This window comes from Sciurus carolinensis, chromosome 5 (genome assembly GCF_902686445.1).
Source record: "Sciurus carolinensis chromosome 5, mSciCar1.2, whole genome shotgun sequence".
Lineage (NCBI taxonomy): Eukaryota > Metazoa > Chordata > Mammalia > Rodentia > Sciuridae > Sciurus > Sciurus carolinensis.
This window is the reverse complement of record NC_062217.1, coordinates 141,204,080-141,231,873: the sequence shown is the minus strand read 5'-3', so window position 1 is coordinate 141,231,873 and position 27,794 is coordinate 141,204,080. Positions and strand designations below refer to the sequence as shown.

The following is a 27,794-nucleotide window of genomic DNA, read 5'->3' as shown; positions in this document are numbered from 1 at the left end:
CTATATTTATAATTAAATACTAAGGTCTTTGCTGCAACACTATAGGTCCGAACAAGAACTCTCTGGCTGAAGAGTATTTCTATCTTTTGTTCAACCATGGTTGGAAATATTGTGAACCCGGGATTACTAAAATAAAGGCAAAATTTTATTTCCATAAACAAAACTATACAACGTCTGTGATCTTTCCCCAACTAAATAAGTTAGTGTGCTTATTGTTCTGCCTTTGGAACAAATAAAATCAAATTTATTGAGCAAGAGTTGTTACCTGTTCAGCAAACATGACTGAAAGCACCTACTCACAGAGCACCTCTTCACGGAGTTGCTGGTTCTGGAGTTTTCTAACTCTCTTATCATTGTACAGCATTTGTTAATTTGGAATTCCCAACACTCCTTCTGGGGTAGAAATCTTAGAATATCAATATATGTACATATTCACTAGACATAGCAAAACTTATTAAATAATTTTATTCTTTTGTCCTTTATATTGCTAACAATAGCCCAGTGTTAAGCATATTGAAAATCTGACAAAATAAAAAAATTTGGAGTTTGCACAAAGCATGTATAAAAATCTATTCAGAGAAACAAACAGCTGATAACTACATTGCCCAGTTTTAAGAGTGCCAAAAATAAGAATCAAAATAAAATATCTACAAGTTAAATGAGAAGGCTAGATGGTTTTGTTAAAATTCATTTGAACAATTTTAACTAACCAACCTGTGCTAATGAAATTCAAGTCAAAGTTATAGCCAGACAATATGAGAGAAGACATTGTGTGTGGCTACTTAAAAATATTCAGAGAATTTGCTTTGTGCTTAGAATATAGCTGGGTTTACCATTTCAACAGAAAGCAGCAACAGATTGTGAAAATTCTCAACTTTTCTAATAACCGTTCTGTAACAGCAAGGAAAAATTGAAAATAGTCTTACCATCTTTTAACAATGGACATAGATATTGGAATTGCTATTATACTAGGTGCTTAGATTTAAAATAAAAATGTCAACGTAGTCAGATCCCTGGATAATTACCTTTGATTTTTTAAAAATCACAAAATATAAAATATTTGCTTGCTGGTATAACAGGTTTAACCCACAAGCAATAACCTGAACTATCTTTTCTTTATCAAGTACTTTAACAGTGCAAAATGTTAGTAGTCTCAGTACACACTGCTCACCACATTCAGTCATTGCAACCGAATGATGAATCTTCCAAGGAGGTGTCACTGCCAAGAAAGATATACAGTCGCCAAAAAAATACAATGATGTGCTCGCATACCAGAGTGCCAAGGGTAGAGAGGCAGTTTTTTATATGCAAGCAAGAGTTGGAATATATAATTCAAAATGTCCACAAGCCAACATAAGATACAGTATTGAATCTTTTGGCACAAAAACAAACAATAGTTTGCTACTTTGAACAGTACTCAACATGGACGAGAAGATCTCGATGCTCAGTTGCTGGATACTGTACATTGCACTTGGGACATTCCACCAGGCTTTCGTTGAGTGCAGCAGAGGGACTTTTTGGTGAGGCAACCTTTACTCTGTTTTCAGTCTCTCCTTGGAAAGCGACTAATGGCTCTGTGAGGGCAAACTCATGAAGATGTTTCTGAAAAATAAATTTTAAATGAACACCATCTGTATATAAGGCACATTGTTCAGCAATTTAAACTGTTTCATAAATTGTCTAGCTGCCTCGGCCCTGTAGACAGACTTTCTTCTGAATCTCTGTTCATCAATATTTTGGTGGTAATATATAAGGTGGTAATAAATGACTAGGATAATGACTGTTAATTCCTTAAATTGCCCAGGAGAGTACTGGAGTTGGGGGTTAATACAGACAGGGAGGCCTGTGTGTGAGGCTGATTACATTTTACTAGTTTGGTAGAATGGGAAGTGTCAGCGATAAAGAGCTGCGTGGAATTAAGAGCAGCAAAGCATTTTAGCAGCTCAAACAAGCTATAGACAGAAATTACTAAAATATTATATAATACCTTTGAGATTTTCCTTTTTCCAATTTTTTTCTGAAGAACTTAGAACAGTTAAAGTTTAAGAGTGAGTATTTTATAGCACACTATGAAGACACTGGACAGTAGGAACATGAAGAAAAGTACAGGAAAACTACAAGCTCACATAACTCACATATCTTCTGGCTTCCTATACTTTAAAAATAGGCATTAACAGAAATGATTCTAATCTTTACTTTTAAATATTATATAAGTGCCTGAAATCAATGACATACTAAAAAATAGAGCCATATATACATTTTCTTCCTTTTATTCACATAGAAACTACAAATTACTTGCTTTTCAAAATTTATTGTTTTTCTCTTTTGAAAATGGAGGAGTTATATTTGTAACATTTCACCATCTCCAACTATTCTGCAGTATTAGAAAAATCTGACACATATTAAAGGACATACACACACAGGCATGCAGACACACTTCCCTACAAGGTTTGATCTGAAAGTTTATTAGTAATATGAAAATAAGTGAAAAACTATTTCCTCATATTAACAATATTTTTTAAAAGGTTTATGTTTTAAAAGATTACGTTTCTAGGGTAACCCCCAAAACATGCTTAACCTATAATATACCTAAAAAAGCATATTAACAATAACAATCCATTATCCCTAAACAGAATCTCTCTCTTAAAACATAATTTCGGTTCAGGATTCTACTGCAGCCCTACCTTCCACTCTTTCCCCTAAATCGTGTGCTGTTTAGTACCTCTAGAATCATAGTACCTGGGGTGGGCGAGGAAATGATCCCAGACAGCAGTAATGTAATTATTATTTTGTGGTTCTGTGTATTGAATACAGTACACTGTACCACTGAACTACATCCCCAGCCTTTTATTTTGAGACAGGGTCTCACTAAGTAAATGAGGGTCTAGCTATATTGCTGAGGTTGGCCTCAAGTGTCAATCTTCCTGCCTCAGCTTCCACAGTAGCTGGATTTATAGTGTGCACCACCACAATGGGCCTGTAACATAATCATTACCAAGAGTTACAAAATGTCTCTCTTTCTGAACTCTGAACTGAGGTTCTAGGGGTAGTTGCTTCAAACAAGGGAGGAGCTTACCTATTGATTTGAGATAAAGCTAGCTGTTCCTTAAGCTGTATCCTTCTGGATTGGGAAGTGATTTGACGTACAAATGGGAAGACAGCAGAAGAGAAAGACAGAAATTTTGGGTTAGCCATTCTAAACTCACCAAGGATTCCAACTGTGTTATTTGATTTCTTGCTTTTCGGAGTTCCTTAAGAATTATATGCAATTGATGCTGCATATTTTGACGGTCAAGTTTTTCATTTTCAAAGTCTAAAGTACAGGCCTGCATCTGGAAAATGTCCAGGAAAGACAATTACAACTTAAAGACACTGTCTAGTTCTCTTGACTGGATGTTTGCACTTTTTGTTTTGTTCTGTGGTACTGAAGATCAAACCCAGGACCATGTGTATGTTAGGCAAATGCCTTACCATTGAGCTACATCCCCAGTCTTAGATGCTCACATTTTTTATTAGTACCAGAAGGAAATATTTGTTGTACCATCATAACAAGAACTCATCTGAGCACAGTGAGATGTTAATAAATGAAGAAGTCTGTGGCTGAGGACTTGGTTTACCCAAAAAACAATGCAAAGACTTGAGGTACAGGTAATAAATAGCAGTTTTGGAAATTGCTGGTTGAAATTATCCCATCCCATTCCTCTTTTGGGGGGGAAAGAGCATGTGAACGGAAAGAAATGACTGTTCCCTGTTTTTGAATATACTAAGAATCTCTGCTCTACATTCTGAGAACAAATAGTATATTTCTGAATTCTTCTTGAAGTTGCAAGATGGCCCTTTTTTCTTTCATTTGTTTTCTTTTTTTGTGTGTATGATACTGTGAACTCAGGGGCATTCTACCACTGAACTGTACCTTATATCCCCAGACCTTTTTATTTTTTATTTTGAGATACAATCTCACTAAGTTGCTGAGGTTGGCCTTAGACATGCAATTACCTTGCCTCAGTCCCATGAGTAGTTGGGGTTATAGGCATGCACCACTGTTCCTGGCATAAAGTGGCCCATTAAGAGACTGTTGGTCTACAGTGGGAACTAAGGTCACTGGGAAAGAGTAAAATTTACCAAGGCCAGCATCTACTTGTTAAAGAAAATTACTAACTCACCTCAAAGATTCTGGTTTAGCTTAAGGACTACCCATAGGAACACATGGGTAGAATAGTTAATGTCATTTTAAAACACTTCTCACAATTTTCAAACAATTCTCCATAAAACGGTGGAACATGAAGGGAAATTCCATTTTCTAATGATTGAACTGAATTTAGACGCAACCCCAGTGAGTACCTGTTGTTCCAACAGAGCTACCCTGGTTTGTTCCTCTTGCTGCTTTAACAGAGATGTGTAAAGAAACTGGACCTGTTGGACACAAAGAGAACCAATGTTGTCTCATCTGACCTTTCATCACTTGACCAGGGATGAATGAGAGGCTCACATCACAAGTCACATCTCTAACCAGGACACCTGCTAGGCGAGTGACTCAGTCCAGCTGGTGGTTAGATGGCTCTCTACGCAAGTACCTCCTTGGCTCCTAGAGTTCCCTGAGTCAACAGACTGACCACTGACAAACAATACCCAACTCTGCAGTGGCCACACCCCCTTTCCTGGAGGTTCTGACATCTGCCATCATTTTAAGCAGGAAAACAGGGCAGGCAGAGCCTGGCCTCTGTGGCTGCAGAGCTGGAGCCAAATTTAATCCTATCTGAGTAATCTTTCCCAAATGTCACTTGCAACTCACCCCTATAGACAGAAGTGAGAGCCGTAAAGGTGGAAAATGTTAGGCTATTAATTCTCTCTCCCCCGTCTCAACTTCTGGAGGAGTTTTTGTATTTAGTTATTATAATAGTAGTAATAACATTGACTTTCATTTACTTTACAGAGCACTTTTACATTCCCTCAATTACCTCCTCACAAAGCCCCATGAAGCAAGTAGAGGTTATTATTCATTTGAACTGTGAGCCAGAGTGAGAGATGGTAGGTGATCTGCCTAAGGCCATATGTCCTAAACTAGAGACCAGATGTGGACTCCAAATGATGTTCTTTCCATTACTCTATGCTGCCAAGCAAAATTTAAATTAATGACTTTCTGTCAAAGTAGTATTCAATTTTAATAATCCTAACTTAGTAACTGCAACATCACTAAGACATCCTGGCTCAACGCTGTGTGAGACTGTGGCAGGTGCTATGTGGATTTACTTGAGCACAATCTCTCAAGAAGACAGCCCAGGGTCAGCCCTCTTCCTCTTCCTACTTTACATCTGCTTTCGGCTTCTCACACATACCTACTTCCTTCTCACTCAAAGGGAATTCCCACAAAGTCACCTTGCTGGATTTTTCTTATCATCGGGTCTTTTTCCAAATACCATCTCCTCTGATAGGCCTCACTGGCCCCAATTTCTCTTCCATGTCACCTAGTTTATTTACTTTACTCACTTAATTGAGTCCTTCTTTATGGTCTGTTTCCATGCTAGAATGTAAACTCCCATGAGGGGGTAGGGTCTTATATTGGTCCTTGCTAATTGGCTAGTGGTTAAAATAGCCCCTGACACTTGGTAAGTACTCAATGAAAACTTTGAATTATGTGTAATGAAGAAACTTTCTGGTCAAGCTTACCTGAGATAAGAGCTCTTCAGATCTCTTCCTCTCTTCTTCAAGCTTTTCCCTGGCAATATCATTCTCTTCCTTGAGTCTTTGTATTTTCTCTGTTTTATGCCTATCATCTTCCAGATCTGCCTTTCTTTGTGAACACAACAGCTGATTTAAATCTTGAACTTCTTTTTGAGTTTCTTCATATTTTCTTCGAAATTCACTAAGTTCAAAACTCAACTGAGTTATGGTTTGTCGTTCAACCTCAAGATCTTTTTTGGCATTTGCCAAGAGGTGGTTGTAATATTTTTGCTTCTCTTCTTGAAGATAACCTACGATGAACAACATCACGGCACAAACTCATTTCAAAAAATCCATAAAATTCCTGAGAAGTTAAACTTCAAACATGTTTCTATAAATGAGATCATATCATTTCTTCAGCTTACAAAATGAAGAGTCAGGAGAGGGGGCTATGGTTGATATTTGATGGATTAAGAAACAGAAGTTCGGGTACATTATTTGAAGTCACAAAACAAACAGAAGCACTAGAAACAGTTATATAACTATTCTGTAGGGAGAAGAAGTCCTTGATGTCTAAAGATAAGTCAACAAATAGGGACAAAAGTGCATAATTTAGGATATGGAATTCATTACCAAAATCAAAGACAGAAGCATGAAGATGGGATGGGAAAGGCTGGGTAGGATACTTCTGTACTGTTACTAGATTATTTTAATAAATGCTTATATTACTTTAAAAAAACTCAGGGCAGGAAGACAAAGAAAGAGGGGGAGAGAGAGAACACACACTCTATTACCAAAGAAAAAAATTAGACTTGGACCATTAACTAAAATTCTACTTCCATATGCGTATATAAAGATGCTATAGTAGTAACCTTGTCCTATTAGGGCTCAACGCCTTGAATTACCTCTAGAGATGCTCCCTTTATATTTTCCTTTTAGCATTAGCTTCTTTTTAAATATTCAGGTGTGAGGCTTCAAGATGAGGCTCTGACTCCCTTTGCTTTGAGCATCTCTTTACATAATTCAAGGATGCTTTCCCCTCAGGGCTGTGGGGCTTTTAAGCAGTGCTTTGCATGGGCTTCTCTTTTTCCTAGCCGGTCAGCTAGAACTGCTGAACCCATTTCTTCATCTGTAAAATGAAACTAATGACCCTTCCAGCCCCACCTCTTAGAGCTGTTGTCACCTTCAACTGGGATCAGTGTCAGGTGAACTGCAAAGCACTTGGCAAAAAGACAGCACCATGAGTAAGAAACTTCATCTCAAGTCTGTGGGGAGGTTCAAACTGGAAAATCATCTACAAAACTTATTCTTTCTGCTGGGACTGATATGAATTAGTGCTGAAGGGAAGCAAAGTAAACAGACAACTGGTGACGTGGTCAGCTCTGAGGGAACGCAAGCTGGAGAAGGACTGTGAAGGAGGACCAGGCATGCACAGGCCGAGGAGACATGACTTCAGAGCTGCCAGTCATGACCTTCCAACCCTGTCCCGTCTTGTGCCCTTTGTCTGAAAACACAAGGAAATGGAACAGACCTACAGAATGGGATTTCTTACCTCAAACTCAGAAGACTAGCTCTTGTTTTACTTTCTAACACTTATCTATAAAAATCTAAATTTGATGACTCACTCCTTTTGGAAAATGTCAGGCCTATCCCCAAAGAACATTTTTGTACCTTCTGATTCAGTCTTTTTTATCTGCTGTGGGAGTGAAGGAGCAGCTGTTTCCGTTTTGTTTTCCAGCTCAAAGATCTTTGCTAAAAGTCCTTTAACATAGGCCTCTCGCTGCTGATCATACACAAGCCACTGCTGATTTTTCTCCAGAGCCTTGTAGTGAAGACAAAAGAAAATCAATGGTATAATAAAAACCAAAAATCTTCAAATGGACAAAGGAGTCCACCTGATGTAGTCTTTTCTAACACTTAAAAAATTTGTATGGCCCACAGAATAATTATGGTCAACCATTATGTCACACACCTTTAGAATCCACAACAGTATGGAAAAGTCAGTTTATGTGGGATTAAGTTCCATTGATTGCTACTTTCTACACACAGCTTGCTTTGTGTCTGCGGACACTTCACGCTCTGTAAACTACAATGCCTTTGCAGTAGGCAAAGAAAAGCTGCTCATATCCCACTTCAAAAAAAAGCTCTGCCTGGCTGCTGGTAGAGGGGGTTAGCCATCTGCCTCTTGCTATTAACTCCTTCAAGTCTCTCTGTGCTTTGGGGCTGAGTTAGGTGGCCTTACCCAACATAAAATCAAGGGCCTGGTGACTTCTGCCTGACACGGGATGCTGATCAGGAGTAATATCTGGTCTGAAGCTCCCCATGGAGCTGACAAAGACCTTATCAGGTTTTCAACAGCTCGGAAGGTCCCCATAGTATTCCTGTCCCCTTCCTTTTCCTGTCATTGATGTTGGCCCACGATAAACCACCTGTTAGAACCCAAGTAAAATCTCCAAACTGGGATTGCTTGCCTGTTCATATAGGGGCTTCATACTTGCAGTGGACTGAATAGTGTCTCCCCAACTTCATGTCCAGTTGAAACCACAGAATGTGACCTTATTTGGAAACAGGGTCTTTGAAGATACAATTGGAGGCCATACTGGAGAAGAGTGAACCTAAACACACTGACTAGTGTCCTCATCAAAAGAGAAGACAGACAGATGTCCAGTACTCTGGGAGAAGAGGGCCATGTGAAGACAGAGGCAGAGGCTGGCCTGCTGCCACAAGCCCAAGAGTGTCTCCAGTCACCAGAAGCTGCAAGAAGCAAGGAAGGGTTTCTCCCACAGCCTTCAGAGTGAGTGTGGCCCTGCTGACATCTTGATTTCAGACTTCTGGCCTCCAGCTTGTGAGCTAGTACATTCCTGTTATTTAAGACACCAGTGTTGTGGTCATTTGTTGTGGCAGCCCTAGGAGAGTAAAACAGTACTTACTGATGCAGGTTTTTTTTTTTTTTTTTTTTTTTTTTTTTTTAAGTTGTAGATGGGCACAGTACCTTTATTTTATTTATTTATTGTCATGTGGTGCTGAGGATTGAACCCAGTGCCTCACACATGATAGGCAAGCGCTCTACCACTGAGCCACAACCCCAGATCCCTGATGCAGTTTTTAGTAAATGTCTACTTACTTTTAAAAATGATTTTTACTTTATCAACCATCCTCAGCTTTTTCTCTGTTGTTTCTCTCAAACAGATAAGATCATGCTTTTCTAAAAGGATTCTTAGTCTTCAAGTATAATACATCCTCAAAAGTAATAAATACTAACATAACAAGCAGAACTGTTTAAGTGAGTGGGAAAGAGAGAGGCAATTCACTTTACTATTAGTGCTAATGTTAGTTTTTCATTTCAATCATATCTTTCCCTCAGAAACAGAGATGCTCTGACAACCTAGTGGGCCACCTAGCTTAAGATTCAAAACTTATAAAATCACAACTACACTCTGTAGATCATCTACCTGATCTGCAACAAGGTATTGGTAAATACATAAGAAGCTACATTAACTTCAGTGGCTGAAACAGAGTGGAATATATGGTCATGGATACGTAGATTTATGAAGCACCGAGTCCCAACTGGGAGAGCGATCAAAGGAGGCAGGAAAATCTATGAAACAATCTAGCAGTTCCTTACAGACACTATAAATTTGTATAAATACATCTCATCTTAACCTGATTATGAGTCCCATGGAAAGTGGGATCTAGGCTTGTTTTGGTGTTTTTGTTATTGTTTTGTTTTTTATACTTCCATGCAAGCATTCACTGTTTCCACGACATGGGACTACATGACAAATGCTTGTGAACAATGACAGTAACATTAATTGGTACACAATGGCTACAAGGATCAGCAAGCACAATGCATGCCCTTGATCCCCCAACTGACGTTTGGGTGTTCAGAGGAGGTATGAGAGGCTAAGAATCTAGCTGTTCCTTGCACACACTAGAACAATACATTTAGAGCAGTTCAAAAAGAATCAAACACTTTCAGAAGTCTATTAGTCACTCATTAAGTAATGTACAAAAATGCAATAAACCCCTTTGTAATGAAACTAAGATAACTGTTTCTATAGGTTTACAAGTGCTTAATATGCACTTCTTTCATCATAATTTGTTTCAGATCTGTTGTGCTGCATTATCAGTGGACATGGCAAGCAGGATGTCTCTCTTCATATGCTTCGGGGCTGCCAGAAAGAGATGATACAAATACAAGGTTCTTGACAGAGAGTTGCACAGTGTAACTTCGGTGAAGTGAAATACACACTGGAACGCATCTTCAAAAGGGTTTGATTCCTTTTGAACCACCCTGAATTTGCAGTAGGTATACTAAGGAGGAGGAGCTTCCCCTAGCCCACAAGCTGCCATCTCACTCTGAAGGGGCAAGGTGGAACAAGTGGTTAATACCATTCTTTTTTTTTTAATTATTATTTTTCATCTTTTAAAAAAATTGTTATTTTTAGTGGTTAGTATTATTCTTTAACATGTACACATATAAACATTCTTTCCCCCAAAGAACACTGGTTTTGTATAGCAGGGATTGGAACCCATTCACTTATATCTCATGGGACAGGCTATAAATCCAGGGCTCATAGTAGTTCATACCTTGAAGACCTGTGACAGAATCCACACACCTCATTATTGAATATGATGTCAGATGATTAACTATTGAAAGACCTACACCAATAGCCTTCTCAATCTTAAAATGACCTATCAGCACAGACAAAATTCATCTATTTTAATCTCAATTTGAAAATAGAATAATCATGTTTCCTTTGACAGTAGCTGCTCATTCCAGGTCCCTAGTTCCAGGATGAAGAGTGCTAAGCAATGTGAAGGTTTAGTTGTAGATCAGGGACTCTGCTTTCTGGAAAAAGACACATGCAGTTGAGCTTCATATTCACAAAGATCTGCATACATAGAAACTGACAAGTCTAGAGAGTTCCTCCATGCTTTGCTAGGCTTCATCTACAAGCATCTAGAACTCATGAGCAAAGTTTCCAGGTATAGAACTTAAAGGATTTTCAGCGTTTGCTTTTTATAGAATTAGGAGAGGATTTAGCAGACAGAAGCCATCTCTAGAATCAAAGACAGTCCAGTGCCCTTCAGTCACCAGCCTGGGATACTCTGCTCTCTGTATCCATCAGGCAACTTTAACAATGGTTCTTTTTGTATGGCTTAAGAGTTAACTATCAAGATGGAGATACTGTATACCCATTCTTTATTATAACCTCAATGATGTAAAGTTCCGTGGATGGCTGTTTTCATTGTAATAAAGTGATTTAAAAAGTCTATCTCTTTGTTGAATCTTAGTGATAGGTCTACAATTATCAAATGTACTTTTGTTTTCAACTTTCCTGTATGTGTAAGTTTTCATAATAAAATACTGGAGGAAAATAATCAGCCTCAAAGAAATATCAATACTAACATCTGGACTTCACAGTAAACCTAGTATAGTTGAGAAGATGGTTAAGAATCATGGTTTATCTCAAAGTAGGCTGTGGTAGTCACTTTCTTATTTAGATCCACTGCCATTCTTAGTGAAGTTCTTGTTTATATCCTATGCATCTTTCAAAGAAAAGACTCATGAGGACCTTGGGTTCATGCTCAAATTTAGTTCCTAAGAGAGGTAGCACTGTATGATTCGAAGATCATGTGTATATCCAAATATCTGTAAATTATAGTATGTTCAATACTAAAGAAACCTAATTTTACATCAAATGTTATTACATCTTTACACTTTTTAAAAAAATTTTTTTTTAGATGTTGATATACCTTTATTCATTTATTTATATGTGGTGCTGAGAATTGAACCTAGTGCCTCACATATGCTAGGCAAGCCCCTACCACTGAGCCACAACCCCAATCCATCTTTACACTTTTAAGAAGGAAATAATTTGAGTCAACATTGGATGATTATGAAATATTTTTCCTGTAAAAGAATTAGTGGATACTTTACTGAAATAGGAAACAAAAATACACACTGGTTTGAGATCTAAGAGGCAATATCCCAAAAGGCCACATGATGGCGATGTTACTTCAGTAAAGCAATGTTTCTTTACTCCACACCTCTTCTCACTCTGCATCTGTCTTTCCTCTAATAGTATCGATAAATGGATATCAGTAAACTCTGATGTTATCAGTTTTTAATCTCTAAAATCAACATTGCATTATCCCTTCCATTTTCTGTCATCTACACATCTGTAAGACATGTACTTAACATGTTCATCCAGGTTATCAATAAAAATGTAGAATATAGGCAAAAGTGAAATCCTATGAATACTGCTAATGCTCTCCCTCCTCTTTTGACAGGCATCCACTAAATATTCTGTGGGCAAAAATTTCAAAGTAGGTTAAATATGTTAGCCTCTATTGAAGGAATAAAACCAAGTGTGGGTCAATTGATAAAACTGATGGTAGATTAGATAGAAGCACTATGTACTTGGTAAATGTACCAAGGTTGCAGTCTGAGCTACAATCATGTAAGAGAGTATCCTCCTTCTTAGGAAAATACACTGAAGTATGTCAGCTTAAAGGGTGATGGATATGTGTAACCATCCTCAAATAGTTAAAAGAAAATACTTTGTGTGTCTACATGAAAGAGAAAAAAAGAGCATATAAAAATGGGGCAAAATGTTAGTAATGTTTAAATTTTGATAAAGAGGATATGGGCATTATATGTACCAATCTCATGCTTGGAACTTTTTTGTACAGTTGAATTTTTTCCAGATTCAAAAAAATAGTTATTGTTTATTTTCCCTAAATTCTGTTTAAAAATCAGATTTTTAAAATTAAGAGCAAGAAACACCTATTAAAACTTCCTTTTGGCCATTTGTTTTATCCAGCTTGTACTAACATATTTCTTAAATACAAGAGCACTGACATCTGACAAGTTTACAGCATTAACTCCAGGTTATTCTTTCAAAATGTCAGCCAGATCTAAATGGTAGCTGAGGAATGATACAGGTAGGCCTTAAGAAAGGTATATTCCATTTTTTAAACTTTTTTTAAAAATATTTTTTAGTTGTCAATGGACCTTTTTTTTATTTATATGAGGTGCTGAGGATCAAACCTAGTACCTCACACACGCTAAGTGGGTCCTCTTCCACTGAGCCACAACCCCAGCCTGGTATTTACCATTTTTAAGGCTTATAAGTAAAACAGATTACAAGCTTCAGTAATACAAGATGGGCTGGGGGCAGGAAAAGGCAATAGGAACTATCAGGGAGCTATAATCTTAGACAAGATGGCTAAAAAAAAACCCTGTTCCAGCCTCCTCCTAGAAAGTGATATTCTGGAAACATAGATAACTGGGGAAAGATATCTGGGAAAAAATCATCCCTGGCAGAAGGAACAGAAAGAAAAAAGGTGATGCCTTCAAGGAGTAGCCGAAAAGCCAGCATGATAGAAATAAGGTGAAACAAGAGGTGTATAAAGTAAATTATCCACAAATGTGCACATTTAACAGGACTAATATGCATAGAATGTGATAAACTTCAGTGTAATATATGACACAAAAAAGCCTATTTTGATAGTTTTTTTAAAATTATGTTGCTTCTTTATTTCAGTTACCTCTAGGTAAATCACTTTGATAAGGGTAGAGTAACACCCTATATACAAATACTCAGGAGATTTAAATTCTTCTTTTGAAGATCAAATAGACTTCAAGGGACACTTGTTAGATGAAATAAAACAGGAATCTTAAGAGCATGCTTATCAGAGTAGGCATGCCAGTATCATTTCTGCAATCAAAATACTTATCTACTGATCTAATAATTAAACCAAGAACTTTGTACTTCATATATCTAATATTAAAACTTGAAAAAAACACAGAAAGGAGTTATGTGTCTTCAGTTTAGACAATTCCCCTGAAAATCTACCTATCCATTTAAAACATCAGTTTGAAATAATGCAGCTTTATCTTATACTTAAAATGACCTTATATCAAATTCTAGAGGAAAGAAGTACTGAGTGTACAAAAAATGTTTTTCTTTTTCAAACCATACAAAGCAAATCCTAGTTCCAAAAGAAAGATTTCAAACTAAAGAGTACACCTTGCATGGATAAACAAAGCGAAGAAACTATAAATTAAATTACATTATAATAAAATAGTTGGAAAAAATTAATTTAGGTGGAGAAAGGATGTTGTTGAAATATTTGGTAGCAGTGGGTAATTTCTAGGGCTTTCTAAACTAAAGAGAGCACTTAAAGGAAAGGTTCTCTTGAATGCTTGGGAAGAGACTTAGGCAATGATCACAAACCACTCGGTTCTCCTGTTTTACGACTAGATTTTTTTTCAAGTAACAATGCTCATGTTTCAATTTCTATGAAATTTAAGAAAAAATGAATAAGTCCTCTTTACCTATTAATTAACAAAAAGAAATGAACTTACATCTTTTAGCTGTACTTCCATCTCATGAATATTACTCACTGATGAGTTGAAGCAGTTTGCAGCCACAGTCTGTAAATAACCCAATATTGGTTAAAGGTACACATTTAACAACAGAAGTGTCCTCATTATATTTAGTTCCATAAAAACATACTATTCTTCTCTGGGGAATCCCAAAATTCAGATCTGGAACATGATGGTGGACCATCAAACCTAGTGATAGTTATCAGAGGACTATCAGAGGACTATTAAGATCTCTTGGAAGCTTCCTAAGCAAGCTGTAAACCCTGAGATTTCAGATCTCATTTGACTTCTGATATGTTCTGGACCCCAGGATCATTAGAATAGCCTTTCCTGCGTGTGAATAAACCAGTGTTTTTTACCAAAAGCCGTCATAACAAAACAACTTGGCTATTTCAATGAAACTGGAAAAATACAAATTGTCAAACAAAAGATAAAAAGGATATTTTATCAAGAATTATATTTTGTATGCTGGGCACAGTGGTACATGCATACAATACTAGCAATGTGGGAAGCTGAAGCAGGATTACAAGTTTAAGGTCAGCCTCAGTAATTAAGTGAAACCCTGTGTCAAAAACTAAAAAAGACTGGGGATGTAGCTCAGTGTTGTAAAACACCACTGGGTTCAATTCCCAGTACCTAAAATAATAATGAAAATATTCACAACAATATTATTAATTATAATAATAAGTAATAATATTTTGTATTATTACAGGTTGTGTAACTCATATCCAAAAATCCTAGGACCAGAAGTATTTTGTGTTTCGTACTTTTTCGGCATTTGGAATATCTGCATATATACATTATGAGATATTTTAGGGATGGGTCTCAACTCTAAACACAAAATTCATTTATGTTTCACACACACTTTAAACACATAGTCTGAAGGTAATTTTGTACAAAATATTGAGTGTGCCTGTGTTCTGATAGTGGCATTCTGGTGCTCAAAAAGTTTCAGATTTTGGATTTTGGGATTAGGATGTTCAACCTGAAATAATATGTGATAAGGAAGCCCAAAATATTTCTTTTTCCAAAGATATTCTATTCACTCACCTTAATATATAGCCCTTCCTTGCTCAATTTAGCCCTCTAGGTAGGAACTATGACAGAGAGGTTTCGCCAAATCCTTTTCTTTTTTTCCCTAAGCAAACTACAGACTAGATTTCCCAGTTACCTCTGGGGTTAGTGGAACCATGGGATTTTAAACTATCTAATGTAGGGTGAGCAGAAGTGAAATATGCCAGTATCAAACCTGGCCCCAAACTCTCCCAGGCAATTCACATGTTCTCTCTATATCACAGCTGCACACAGAGCACTTAGTGGAAGACTCCCTCCCAAAGAATAATAAAGCCACTAGAAGCCACTGGATTACTGAATGATTTTGTGGAGCAAAGCCTCCTCCATTCCAACTACATTAGATGATGACAGAAGGGAAAAATCAACTTTTCCTATGAAAGACACTAATATTTGCAGGGTATTTGTCACAGCACCTGAACATGCTGATGAGCAAAAATCAACACCAGATAACCCACAAAATTATTTAAGAATACATCTTTAAAAGTTAAAAGTTCTACTAAGATTCACATCTCATGTTAAAAACACAGAAACTAGCTGGGTGTGGTGGCACACACCTGTAATCCTACTACTTGGGAGGCTGAGGCAAGAAGATCACAAGTGTGAGGCCAGTCCTGGGAACTTAGTGAGATCCTGTCTCAAAATAAAATAAAAGAGGCTGGGGGGATGCAGCTCAGTTATAGAGGGTTCCTGGAGTTAATCCCCAATACCTCACCCCCACCAAAAAATTAAAATAAAAATAAAAACAGGAAGGGGGAGGGTGGGGGACTAATTCATCCAGGAAAGATTTTAGTCAATTATTTGAGGTCTGACTATAATGTTTCATGAGTTTCAGCTCTGTGGATTTCTCTAGAAAAATCTCTTTGCACTCATATGGAGAAACACTCCATTGCCTATGAAAGTATGCATAAATGTATAGGTCAGATTACTATGTCCACTCCAAAAGGGAGATAAAGTGCAACAACAGACCTCTAATAGCAACAAGACATTACATATTTGAAAGCTACAGATTGTCTTCTACAGGTGGTATTAATAGTTGTGTTAGTATTATTCAAATGATCAAATTTTCAAAAGAATCAAAAATTTGATCAATAAGTAATTCTTCACAGAACACTCAGTATTACCAGATATTATGCTGGGCACTTTAAACCATCACATTGAATCAGTATTCTCACCTGGTTTTACCGATATGGAAACTGAGGCTTAAGAAAGAGGCCTGGTGAACCCTAGCATTGTCTCTAAGGTAGAAGTTAAGGAATTTGTTCAGTCACACCACTAGCAAGTAGCAAAAACAAGTTCTGAACCCCTATACATTTACTATACTGTCTCATCATCTAGCAATCATACTTCAATAAACTCAACTTTTCCTAAGAATCAATTATATTCTTAAAATTTAAAAAAAACCCTTAAGTTTAAAGAAACTATTAGCACCTGTGATACACGAAGTGTGCTGGCTTTGCTTTCGAGTTCAGCAAGTTTTGCTGTCGTGGCAGACAATTGTTTTTTCAATACATCTGTCTCTTCAGATAAGGACTTCAACAACTGCTCCCTCCTTTCACCTTCCTTTGTTTTCTCTTCCAGCTGTTCAAGCAATGCCGTAGTACTATATCTGGCCTTTAGCTGGTCTCTGAGTCGCTGTATTTCTTTGTCCTTCTCTGTGAGGTGATGAGCATTCTTTTCCCTCTCAGCTTCAAGAACTCGAATTTTCTAGATATAAACTAAGAAGACTCTTAGAACAAAGCCAGGTCAAACATTCAGTGAAACGATATATTTCAACAAGCATTTATGAAGTGTTTATTATATATCAAGTGGTTTTATGATACCAGGATCAAACAGGAAGATGAAGCCAAGTTCTGTACTCAACTCCCTCATAAGCCAATACATCAAAATATGCTCTAGTTACATACATATACAATGAATGGGCACAGACACAGAAAAGAGAAACCATTTCTGTCAAAGGTGGGGAGTATTCAGCAAGTAGATATAATAGTACCATTTCAATATGTTTGACAAAAACATTTGGGGACTGCCCTCAATTTTGGGTGCATAATTCAGGAGGGATACAGACAAACCACAAAGTGTTGAGGAGGATAATCTACAGAATCTGAAAAATATGAGGCTAACAGAAAAGCAAAAGGAAGCACAATTTCCTCAAATGTCTGATTAAGTTGTGTTCAATAAGGGATAGACTTGTTCTATTTAGTTCTAATGGGCACAATTACAACAGGGGTAGAAGTGATAGGACTTTAATTTCAACTGCTTGTAAAGGAGCAAAGTGTTCAGTGCTTGTCAAAAGAGAAATGAACAAGAAAGACATCTCTCAGGAAAGCTATAAGATTACTTTACCAGACTGCAAAATAACCTTTATGTTCATGAAATGGTGAGAGTTCATTTCTCAATGTTTAAGTAATTATCTCAATTTATGTTGTAATAAAAGGCAATAATCATTCAGTTTTATAATGTGCCTATAAATGGAATTTAAAGGAATCAAATGATATTCTTTAATTATTTATTTTCTAAATTTGAACAATAAAAGCACTTTTGTAAAACAAACTAAAACCAGATTTATGATTAAATTTTTAAATCCTCCCAGTTCTAGTAAGTTCCCTATGCCATAACAAATTAAAAATTAGAGAATCTGAAATATAGTTAAACAGCATGCAAAATGCCAAAGCATGCAATAATTTTACCTCAAAGTGCCTCAAAGCAAATGTTACTTGAAAAGCAGTCAATATGTATGATAAAATGGTTTTAAACATTTACAGATAAATTCGAATACTATTTAACACTCTGAAATGAATAGAGGATTAGAATATCCTAAATGGATAGATTTGATATTTTACATTTAGTGAGATAATATAAAAAAATTGTATGCTTATTGGGTAAATAATTTCTCCTCTCCTACAATAAAAAGAGATATAAGAATGGCACAGTATCCTTAAAGTATACATCAAAGAATAATAAATACAGTATTCCAAAAAAGCATAGAAATGCAACACTTATAAGTTACAGAGCCAATTAAAAAACAGGGGATTGGGTTGGGGTTGTAGCATGTGTAAGGCACTGGGTTCGATCCTCAGTACCATGTAGAAGTAAATAAAATCAAGGTACTATGTCCATCTACAACTAAAAAAAAAATTTAAAAAGGAAACAAAACAGGGCCTGAAAATATAGCTCAGTGGTAGAACACTTGCCTCGCATGCTCAAGGTCCTCAAGCGGGAGTGGGGGGTGTTGGGGAATGAAAACCAGTATGTTTTAAATCTTAAATACAGTATAATATAGTTTGAACGTGTTCTCCCAAAATCTTCAATGCAACGATGTTGGGAGGCAGAGCCCAATAAGAAGTAAACAGGTGATAAACCAAATAAATCTGTTTTCTTTTTAAATTACTCATTCTATGGCATTCCATTATATCAGCAACAATAACAACCACCAAAACAGACTAAGACAAAGCACAACAAAAACTATCAAGACTAGTCATGTCATTAAGCTAACTTACCAAAGAGCTATAGAAGGAATTATGAATTAGGTAATTATTTTGTTTTAAGTAACTGAAAGAGAGTACAGTATTATGTTGAAGGCGTAAAACTATTAATTAAGATGTCTTAATTCAGAAATAAACTTAGTACCTGGTAATCTCAAAACACATACTCAATTACATTTAAAATGTAAGAGAAGTTAGTAAGAACTAAAGTATGTCTAAAAATTGGCAAAGTCGAACTACAAATTTAAGACTCCAAATCTAAGGGTCAACTTTCCAAAGCTAAAGAACTGGGTGGGACAAGGTTAATGGCAAAATCACAAAGGTGGCATCAGGAAATCATAATGCATCATTTTCTAAGAAAGGTTACTACAACCTACTACAAAGGGCTAAAAGATCATTTACCTCCAAAAGTCTGTGTCTGTCTTTATCAGTCATTTTGCCTTTTCCACTTGCGATTTCATCCACTGATGTTTTTAAAGCTGCAATTTCTCCCTTAAATTTCTCTAATGCAGTTTCTGATTTGGAGTTACCAGGTTTCGATCCCCATTTACCTTTCATCAACTCTTTGGGACTTTTGGAAGACATCTCTGAAATGGCCTATTAAAAATAAAAATCAATTGTGTTTATAAGTCTGAGTTTAAACATTTAAATTGCAGGTTTGAAACAAGTAGAATAACCTATTCTGGTCTAAACTGAAAGAATATCCAAACCAGAGGGGTATGAGAGGAAAAACTGAAGAAGACATCTGTAGTGTTAGGTTTTTTTAGAAAAAAAAAATCTCAGTAGTAGACACATGTAGAGTAGTAACCTTCTAAAAATATCAATTTGCACACTTCTGTTTTGTGCAGTATTCTTTACATGTGGTAGAGTTCGGTAGAAATTTTTTGTTTAAAAAACAGTGGAGGGGTCACAATCATTATAATGAAGCCTGAAAGAAGTAGGTCACAATCAAGGATGTTTCATACCCAAGTATAAAAACATGGTGATAAATTATCTAATTCTTAATTTATTGGCATTGAAATTACCTTTACTCAACATAATGGTATATTTTCTAATTGAGAAGATATGATTAGTTCAGTTCTATTTTAACAGCCACTTGAGAAAGCATAATGGGAAGAATTGAGGAGACTCCAAGAGGAAACATTCATAGGAAAAGAGGCACAGTATTCAGGGATTTCAGCAACAAAGGGAATTAAAACAAGGGGTCAAATTAAGTTTGATAACCCTACTAGATGACAGTTTAGAAGCAAATATATAATACAACCTAAGCAGGCAAATATATTGTGCAACATACCATACATATAAATAGTACATAAAAGTACTTTAGGCCTAGGGGTGTAGCTCAATAGTAGAATGTTTGCTTTGCAAATGCAAGTCTCTGGGCTTGATCCCCATCACTACAAAAAATAAAAAGTAATTCTTCATTAAGGAGATTTTAAAACATCATGTATCCCAAGATAAAATGGTAATGTGACTATGGAATCTGGAAGAGTATAAGATTTTTTAATCCTTAGAAAAAATACTATAGAATTTACTATTTATTGGGTAGTCTAATGATACTAGGAACAAATAATAAGTGAAAAAGAAGACTTGTTTCCTGTTGTTATGGAGCTTTTGATGCAGTAAAAGAAGCAAGTCATAACAGGAAACAAACAGATCACAGATTCTCAATTTTTTTTTTTTTTTTTTTTTTTTTTGGTACTAGGGATTGAACCAAGGGGCATCTAACCTCTGAGTCATATCCCCAGCCCTTTATATGTTTTATTTTGAGATAGGGTCTTGCTAAGTTATTTAGGGCCTCACCAAGGTGCTGAGGCTGGCTTTGAACTTGTGATCCTCCTGCCTCAGCCTTCTGAGCTGGTGGGATTATAAGCATGCTACACCATGCCTGGCTAGATTCTCAAATTGTAATAAATACTACACAGGACATGAACACAGTAAAAGTGATAAATGATGCCAGTTTTAAAAACAAGGCCGGGGGTGGGGGAGGATCTAGTTAGATAGGATGGTGGGGAAGTGACTTGTAAAGTTGTTCTGGGTGAAATCAAAAAGTCTAAAAATATCAGAACTGTGTCATGGACTGAAATGAACAAACCACGTATATAATGGTCATGGATTTTTGCCTATTATAAGGTCTAAGACTAAGATAGCTAGTAAATCTGGTGAGGCAAATGCAAGGTGTATGTAAGTTCCTTCTTATGCACTTCTGTTGCTATCACCCTGTGAACCTGATACACTGGGTTAATAGGAGAAGTCATTAAGACAGAAAAAAAGGTGGAAATATAGATCAGCAGAACTTGAAATAACTGGGTAACGGGATATTTGTTTCCTAACCGTTAAACACGACCTGCAGTGACTGACTATTGCTTCCAGCCTCTGGCCTAGAACCTGCTAGCATCTCCCCCACAACCTCCTTTAACCGTATTTTCTACACTCAACAGGGTCCCCTGTTCAGACCTTACCTGGTAGTGGCATCTTCTTCAGGAATCCCTCCCTCTGTGAACCCTAATAAGTGATACAGCCTCCCCACAATGCAATCTGGCACCCAGTTGTATTCTTTCCCAGCCTCCCCCCACAATTACTTCAGGAGCTGCACTTTGAAAAAGAAAATTTATTATTATTATTATTATTATTATTATTATTTTGGTTATCCATACAGCCTGACAGGAGGTGCTCAGAAATGATTTGCTGAATGGCTGAAATGATCTATGTCATGCTGGACAGAGAGGTGACCAAAGAATTTCAATCCAGTAAATTGCACAAGGCATGTATTACACACCATGTATTGCACAGGAGAGGCAAATCTCACAAAGCCTCTCACAAAAGATCTCACGTGGGCAGAGACACGAAAAGAAAAACTTCAAAGACACTAATTTTCTCATCTCTAAAATGAAGGTGTTTGTGGAAGGGACAGGAAAGCGCTAGCTGATCAGTAAAAGCTGTATACTAACGAAAGACCTTGGCCAAGTCACTTGGCCTCTCTGTAAGGACGTGATAATACGCACCGCAAAGTCCAAAGGAGAAATCGATAATACGACGGTCGAGAGGCGCCCACTCAGGTGCGTGGCACGAAGCCAGGGCCAAGAAAAGCAGTATAGATTAGGGCTGGCAGAGATTGAGTTCGGGGGCCGCGATCTGCCCACCGACTCCGCCTCCCGCACAGTCTAGCCCGGCCCGGGGGCCGCGGGCACCGCCGCACAAGCCACCCTCCGCGGCCGCCGCCCCAGGGTCAGCTAACACCTGAGGTGAAGTACGGCGCTCGCGTCTGCCCCGCCACACCCTGCGGCGCGAACGCTGCTTCCGGGAGTTTGAATCCCGCGGCTGCGGGGCGGGGCACGTCACTGCCGGCAGGTTGCCGTTCCCGGATTGGCTGAGACTCCCCGACCGGCGAGGGGCGGGGCCTGAAACCTGAGGCCGACAGAGGCGGGCGGAGGTCGAGAGGCAGGGCCGGAGCCGAGACCCGGCAAGGGGGCGGGGCCGAAGACGGAAACTCCTCCCCGGTGCGCCGCTCAATCAATTCTGTCTTTCAGTTCTCTGCGGACTCAGACATTACTATTCTTTTTTTTTTTTTTTTTTTTGACATTACTATTCTTAAAGGAATAAATCTAGTAACGCATTATTCACTCCCAGGACCAGCCCTGGGAGAACTGGATTGCACAAGGTAGTACAGCCTTCCTGTGTATCGCGTGAACTAAACCCTTATTCTGCTAAAAATCCTACAAGAGCAATCCCGAGTGTAACAATAAAGAGCTGATGGGTAACGCCCAGCTTGAACGCTTAGATTTTGAACCCCGGAGCGCTAGAGCATTAGCTCCAGATTGCTTCCTGATGCCTTTCTAATGGTCAAGTCTGGATCTTGGTTAGCCACCTTGAGAACTTTATTGCTAAAAGAGGCACAGAAAGTGTTGTGTGGCAGGGCCCGTCTTAAGACCAAGCATAAATTCACCAGAAAATTAAAACGTAAATACACAGTAGTAAAGCATTCTGGGAAGGTAAACTCTAGGACTATCTGAGTTTGGTTTCTGACTGATTCTTACTTAGTTATGTGAACTTGGTACTTTATTGAACCTCTCAGAGCTTCCGCTTCCCAATCTGTAAAATGATGCTATCTCGTAGATATTATAACCACTCATAGAGTGTTTATATGAATTAAATGAGATAATCCAGGCAAAGTGCTTAGCATTTAGTAAATGTTCAGTTGCTGTTAGCCATTATTATACAAAAGGCAACTGAATAGAATTCATTCTATTACTGAATAGAATGAATGAAAAACCAAGTAGTGAATTATAAAGGATACAAAAATGCAAGATATTGGTACCTGCTTCCAAGGAACTTTCATCTGGTAGGAAAGACAACACTCTTGATTTGCTGTTTATCTGTTTGCATTAGGTATCAGATGGGATTGAGATGGGAGAAAATCTGAAAAAGTTAAATCAAGGTGTGAACATTATTCATTGCCCAGAGTTGAGATGAATGGCAAAATTAGTTTCCAAAGAAATTTAGTAAGACAGAGAAAGAATCACCCTGCTCACCTTAGATCTAAATGGGGAGCAGAGAATTGGAGCAAGGGGGAGGCGTTTGTGGAAGGGAGTGTGGAGAGGGGTGGCACCCAGCAGACTGACATGTCCACTGTGCCAGACACTCCAATTCTACACTGTTCTCCAGAAACATTTTTTGGCTCTCTCTGTGAGTAGGAACCCTGAGGAAGAGGCGCAAACAGGAGGCTCGTTGGCCTGGGAGACTTTTTTAATTTTGTAATTGCCCTAGTTAGGCCGTATTTGCTCTTTACAGAAAGGTACTGCCAGTCATGAACTTGTCTGAAGTTGGAGGTTTCCATGAGGTCTTACAAGGTGATTGCACTTTGATGTTGACAGTTCACTCAGGGATATTCTAGGACAAGGATTCAAACTCATCTTTATTCATGTAAAGAGAGAAATGGAACAGTCAAGCAAACTAGGTCTTTATCTCAGCAGGTGAGCTCATTTTTTTCCCAGCAGGAAAGTGTTCTTGAGAAACCAAAACAGTATCAAAGGGCTGCTGCATGGGTATAGAGTTATTAAATGGAAATAGGGAGATTGTTGTGATTGAGAGTGCCTGTCACCTTTGAAGGGTTACATTTTCCAAAGGGATGCTAATGAATGCACAGGGCCTCATCAGCTGACAGACGTGCATGTCCGACAAAACTTTCTGCAATGATGGAGAGCTTCTTCCTGCTGTATCCAATATGGTAGCACTAGTCATATATAGCTAATGAGTGCTTGAAAAGTGTCTGCTCTGATTAAAGGACTGAGTTTTAAATGTACTTAATTTTGTTTTAAAAACTGATAGTTGATTTAGTTGCTAGAAAACTTTTAAGTATGTTTAAGAACTTGGATACCTACATTTTTTAATTTTCAATTTTATAAAATCTAAATATAGATCAAATATTTCTAATGAAATTTTTGTGTCCAAATCGAGCAGATTTCATAGACTTAGTATAAAAAGGAATATAGAATATTGCATTAATACTTGTGTATATTATTATATGTTAAAATCATAACATCCTGAATATATTAGATAAAATATATTGCTGAAACCAAAATACATGATAACAATAACTTAGAAGAGGAAAAGTTCTTTTGGCTCACAGTTTTAGAGGTTCAGTCCATGGCTGGCCAACTCTATTGCTCTAGGCTCAAATGAGGCAGAATATCATGCTCTAGGCTCAAATGAGGCAGAATAATCCCTAAGGGCATACTACTAGAGACCTCCTACCCCTAGCCATGCCCCACATCTCCAGTTACCACTCGGTTAGCCCATTCAAATTATTAATCCATCAAATGATTTAATCCACTGATTAGGTTACAGCTCTTATAAACTGATAATTTCAACTCTGAACATTTCTGCATTATCTCACATATGAGCTTTTGGGGGACGCCTCATATCCAAACCACAGTACTCCCCTGTTGTGTTTTACTTTTTTAATGTGACTGCAAAAACATTCAAAATGATAAATGTGATTTCTGTTTGCATTTCTATAGCAGAGCTCTTATATGCACACAACAAAATTTCTTAATTCAGGTCAATTTTTTTTTCTAGGTTTATTTTAGAACACATGGGTTGAAAGTGTAGTTTAGTGATAAAGCCCATGGCATGGGTCCAATCCCCAATACCACAAAGAAAGAAAGAAAGAAAGGAAGGAAGGAAGGAAGGAAGGAAGGGAGGGAGGGAGGGAGGGAGGAAGGAAGGAAGGAAGGAAGGAAGGAAGGAAAAAAAGGGAAGATGCATTAGTAACTCTCTAGAGAAGCATTCATTCCTATCTTGTATTTAGCTCCTCCAAGTACTTTGAAACTTTGAATGACAGTGTGATGAGGCCAACTGTCATAAAATACTTTTCTCCTCCCCATGCTTGGCTCTCTTCTCAGTCACTGCCAACCACATTTTTAAAGGAAGGGCATTCAAATATGGTACATACAGTCACAGTTTCCACATCCACGGATTCAACCAACTGCAGATCAAAACTATTTGAGGAAAAAATGCATCTCTACAGAACATGTACAGACTTTTTCCTTATCATTATTTCCTAAACAATGTAGTATAATAACTATTTATATAGAATTTACATTGTTTTAGGTATTACAAGTAATCTAGAGATGATTCATAGGAGGATGTTCGAGTGTTATATCCAAATAGTACTCGATTTTATGTAAGGGACTTGAGCAGCTGTGGATTTTGGTATCTGAGGTGGATTTTGGAACCAATCCCCCTCGGATACTAAGGGACTACTGAATGAAGATTCTTAAAAGTAGTGTCTATCACTGTGCACAACCCTATAATTAAACTACTAAAAATAGTATTTAGTTCTATAAAGCATTTTAGTTATCAACTTAAATAATGATTGAATAAGTATTTCAGCAATCAGATCTTAACAGCGGACCATCTATGTGTACCAGTTTGGAAATTGCTGTTAGGTAATGCATATCTAAAATTCTGTAAAACTGGAATTGGGATAAAATTGATTTTCCACTAAATCCTCTTTGCTACCCCTGTTATTTTGCTCCTCGTGTCTAAATTTGTGTGTGTGTGCATTTTTCTCTGCATATTTTTCTTTCTTTAGCCTTTTTGCCTCAGTGCCCCAGGGCATGCCTAAGACCTCTCACAAAGGATTAGTGCAGTTTATTTAATTCATGGAAAAGTGAGGAATAATGAAAAAGAAATATGAGATCTCAGCTTCCTCTCAACTGAGATTGGAGGAAGTTAGAAGATACTGCTTTTGAATCCTGGCTCAAGATTTTAAGCTGGGTGCATTGTGATCCTAGCCACTTGGGAGGCTGAGGCAGGAGGATCACAAGTTCAAGGCCAACCTCAGCAACTTGCAAGGCTGTAAGCAACTTAGCAAGATTCTGTCTCAAAATAAAAATTCAAAAAGGTTGGGGATGTGACTCAGTGGTTAAGCAACCCTGGGTTCAGTCACCAGTACAAATATATTAACATATATATAAATAAATTATCATATATATATGTTAATTCTTCTGAGCCTCAGTTTCTTCAGCTGTGAAGAAGAGCACAGGGATCCTATCCCATGGAGTTGTTGAAAACATTGTGAAAGCAACGCATGTGGTCTCCACTAGCTGGGAAGCTCCATCAGGGTAGAACTTTATCTGCCAGTTCCTAACTCATGGTCTATCTCAAGAATTTGTTGAACAAATGAACCTATCATTGATGAATAAATGATAGGTGTTCACTCTATGTCAATGTATACTTCCATGATTTTTTTCCAAAAGGAAATACTCTGGCTGCCTCTGAGCACCTCGCTCTTCCCTTAAACACCACCTATGCTAGTTCATGACACTGTCTCCTACTTTTTGTGTGATTTCAACTCCCCCTCCCCTTTCCTCTTCTCAATGACACACAACTCTGAACTCCTGCTAGAGTCTTGTACCTTAATCCTCATTACATTCCTGCGGAGCTCTCCCCATCCTGTGGTCGGAAGCTCTGACTCCAGGACTTATTTCTCAACTGTCATCTTTTCTGCCCCTGGGCTTTAAGTCACTACTCTCCAAACATCCTAAACTTCTCCTCATATATTTATTCCTGATGATGAAGATGATGGTTTCTTCCATGTCATAGCCATTGTAGAGCTTTTTAAAAAGAAGCATGGTCCTTAGGCTATGTCTTATCTGTCTCCCACCTCTGTTTATTCAGGCTGTATAAATGAGTGCCAAACAGAAGACTCCAGGAAATACTAGGGATTGGGGAGTGAATCCTTGTCATGATTTACTTAACAATTTAACAGGATCTTACTTTTGGATCTATCTCATCAAACCTACTTAAGTGTACCTTATGCCACATTTAAAATAATATTTTTTCTGTAAAAAGTTTGAAAGGATTTGAAATAATTACGTTGTTGAAAATTTGGATTATGAGTTCCTTATGGTGGTCTGTTATTTCTTGATAGTTATGTATACTCAGAACTTCTTTCACAGTTTGAAAATCTAAGTTCTTTTCAAATGAAATGAAATCTTTATGAATACAAAAAAAAAAACCTTACTAATTAATGAAGTAGATATTCCGGTTTTGTTTTCTCCATAGCTTTTTTTTTTTTTAATCGATTTTTTATTTTTTAGAGCAGATTTCAGTTCACAGCCAATTGAGCCGGAAATACAGTTTCCACATACATCCTGCTCCCCAGACAGGCCCCTTAAACATCCCCCTACCAGAGTGGCCCCTTTGTTATAATCAATGAAACTACATTGATACTTCACTATAATACAAAGTCCATAGTACATGTTAGGGTTCACTCTTGATGTTGTCATTCTATTGATCTGGACAAATTTTTATAGACATTGACCCACCATTATGATATTATTCTAAATACTGTAGTTTTACTATCCTAAAAAATTCCTCTGTGGTCTGCTTATTCATCCTCCCTCCCTCCATCCCTGGCAACCACTGATCTTTGTATTGTCCCCATAATTTTGCCTTTTCTAGATGGTCATAGAGTTGGAATCATACAACCTTTTCAGATTGGCTTCTTTCATTTGATATGCATCTAAGTCTCCTCCATGTCTTTCCACAACTTCATCACTCACATATTTTTAGCACTGAATAGTATTCACCATCTAGATGTGTCACAGTTCATTTATCCATTCATCTGGGACTTTTATTAGGGAATGTTCTTGGGAAGGAGCATTTCCTGT

General features: G+C 37.5%; 1 protein-coding gene across 1 annotated transcript; it reads right to left on the bottom strand.

Annotated features, from left to right (window-relative positions):
* Positions 1–459: 459 nt before the first annotated feature.
* On the bottom strand, positions 460–21,860 carry Cep55 (centrosomal protein 55). The gene is made up of 9 exons (XM_047553360.1): positions 21,621–21,860; positions 19,018–19,212; positions 16,562–16,837; positions 14,039–14,107; positions 7,333–7,483; positions 5,668–5,972; positions 4,342–4,413; positions 3,207–3,332; positions 460–1,602 (listed from the first exon to the last, which is right to left on the bottom strand). Exons 2-9 carry the CDS (start codon positions 19,198–19,200, stop codon positions 1,402–1,404), a joined length of 1,383 nt encoding a protein of 460 aa, XP_047409316.1. The 5' UTR covers positions 19,201–19,212; positions 21,621–21,860; the 3' UTR covers positions 460–1,401.
* Between the last annotated feature and the right edge of the window lie 5,934 nt (positions 21,861–27,794).

Coding starts and splice junctions, on each gene's coding strand:
- Cep55 (XM_047553360.1), bottom strand. CDS start 19,200: ATGTCTTCCAAAAGTCCCAAAGAGTTGATGAAAGGTAAATGGGGATCG. Junction 16,838..19,017: donor ACAGACACAGACTTTTGGAG/GTAAATGATCTT, acceptor GTTTATATCTAG/AAAATTCGAGTTCTTGAAGC. Junction 7,484..14,038: donor TGGAAGTACAGCTAAAAGAT/GTAAGTTCATTT, acceptor CTTCACTACAAG/GCTCTGGAGAAAAATCAGCA.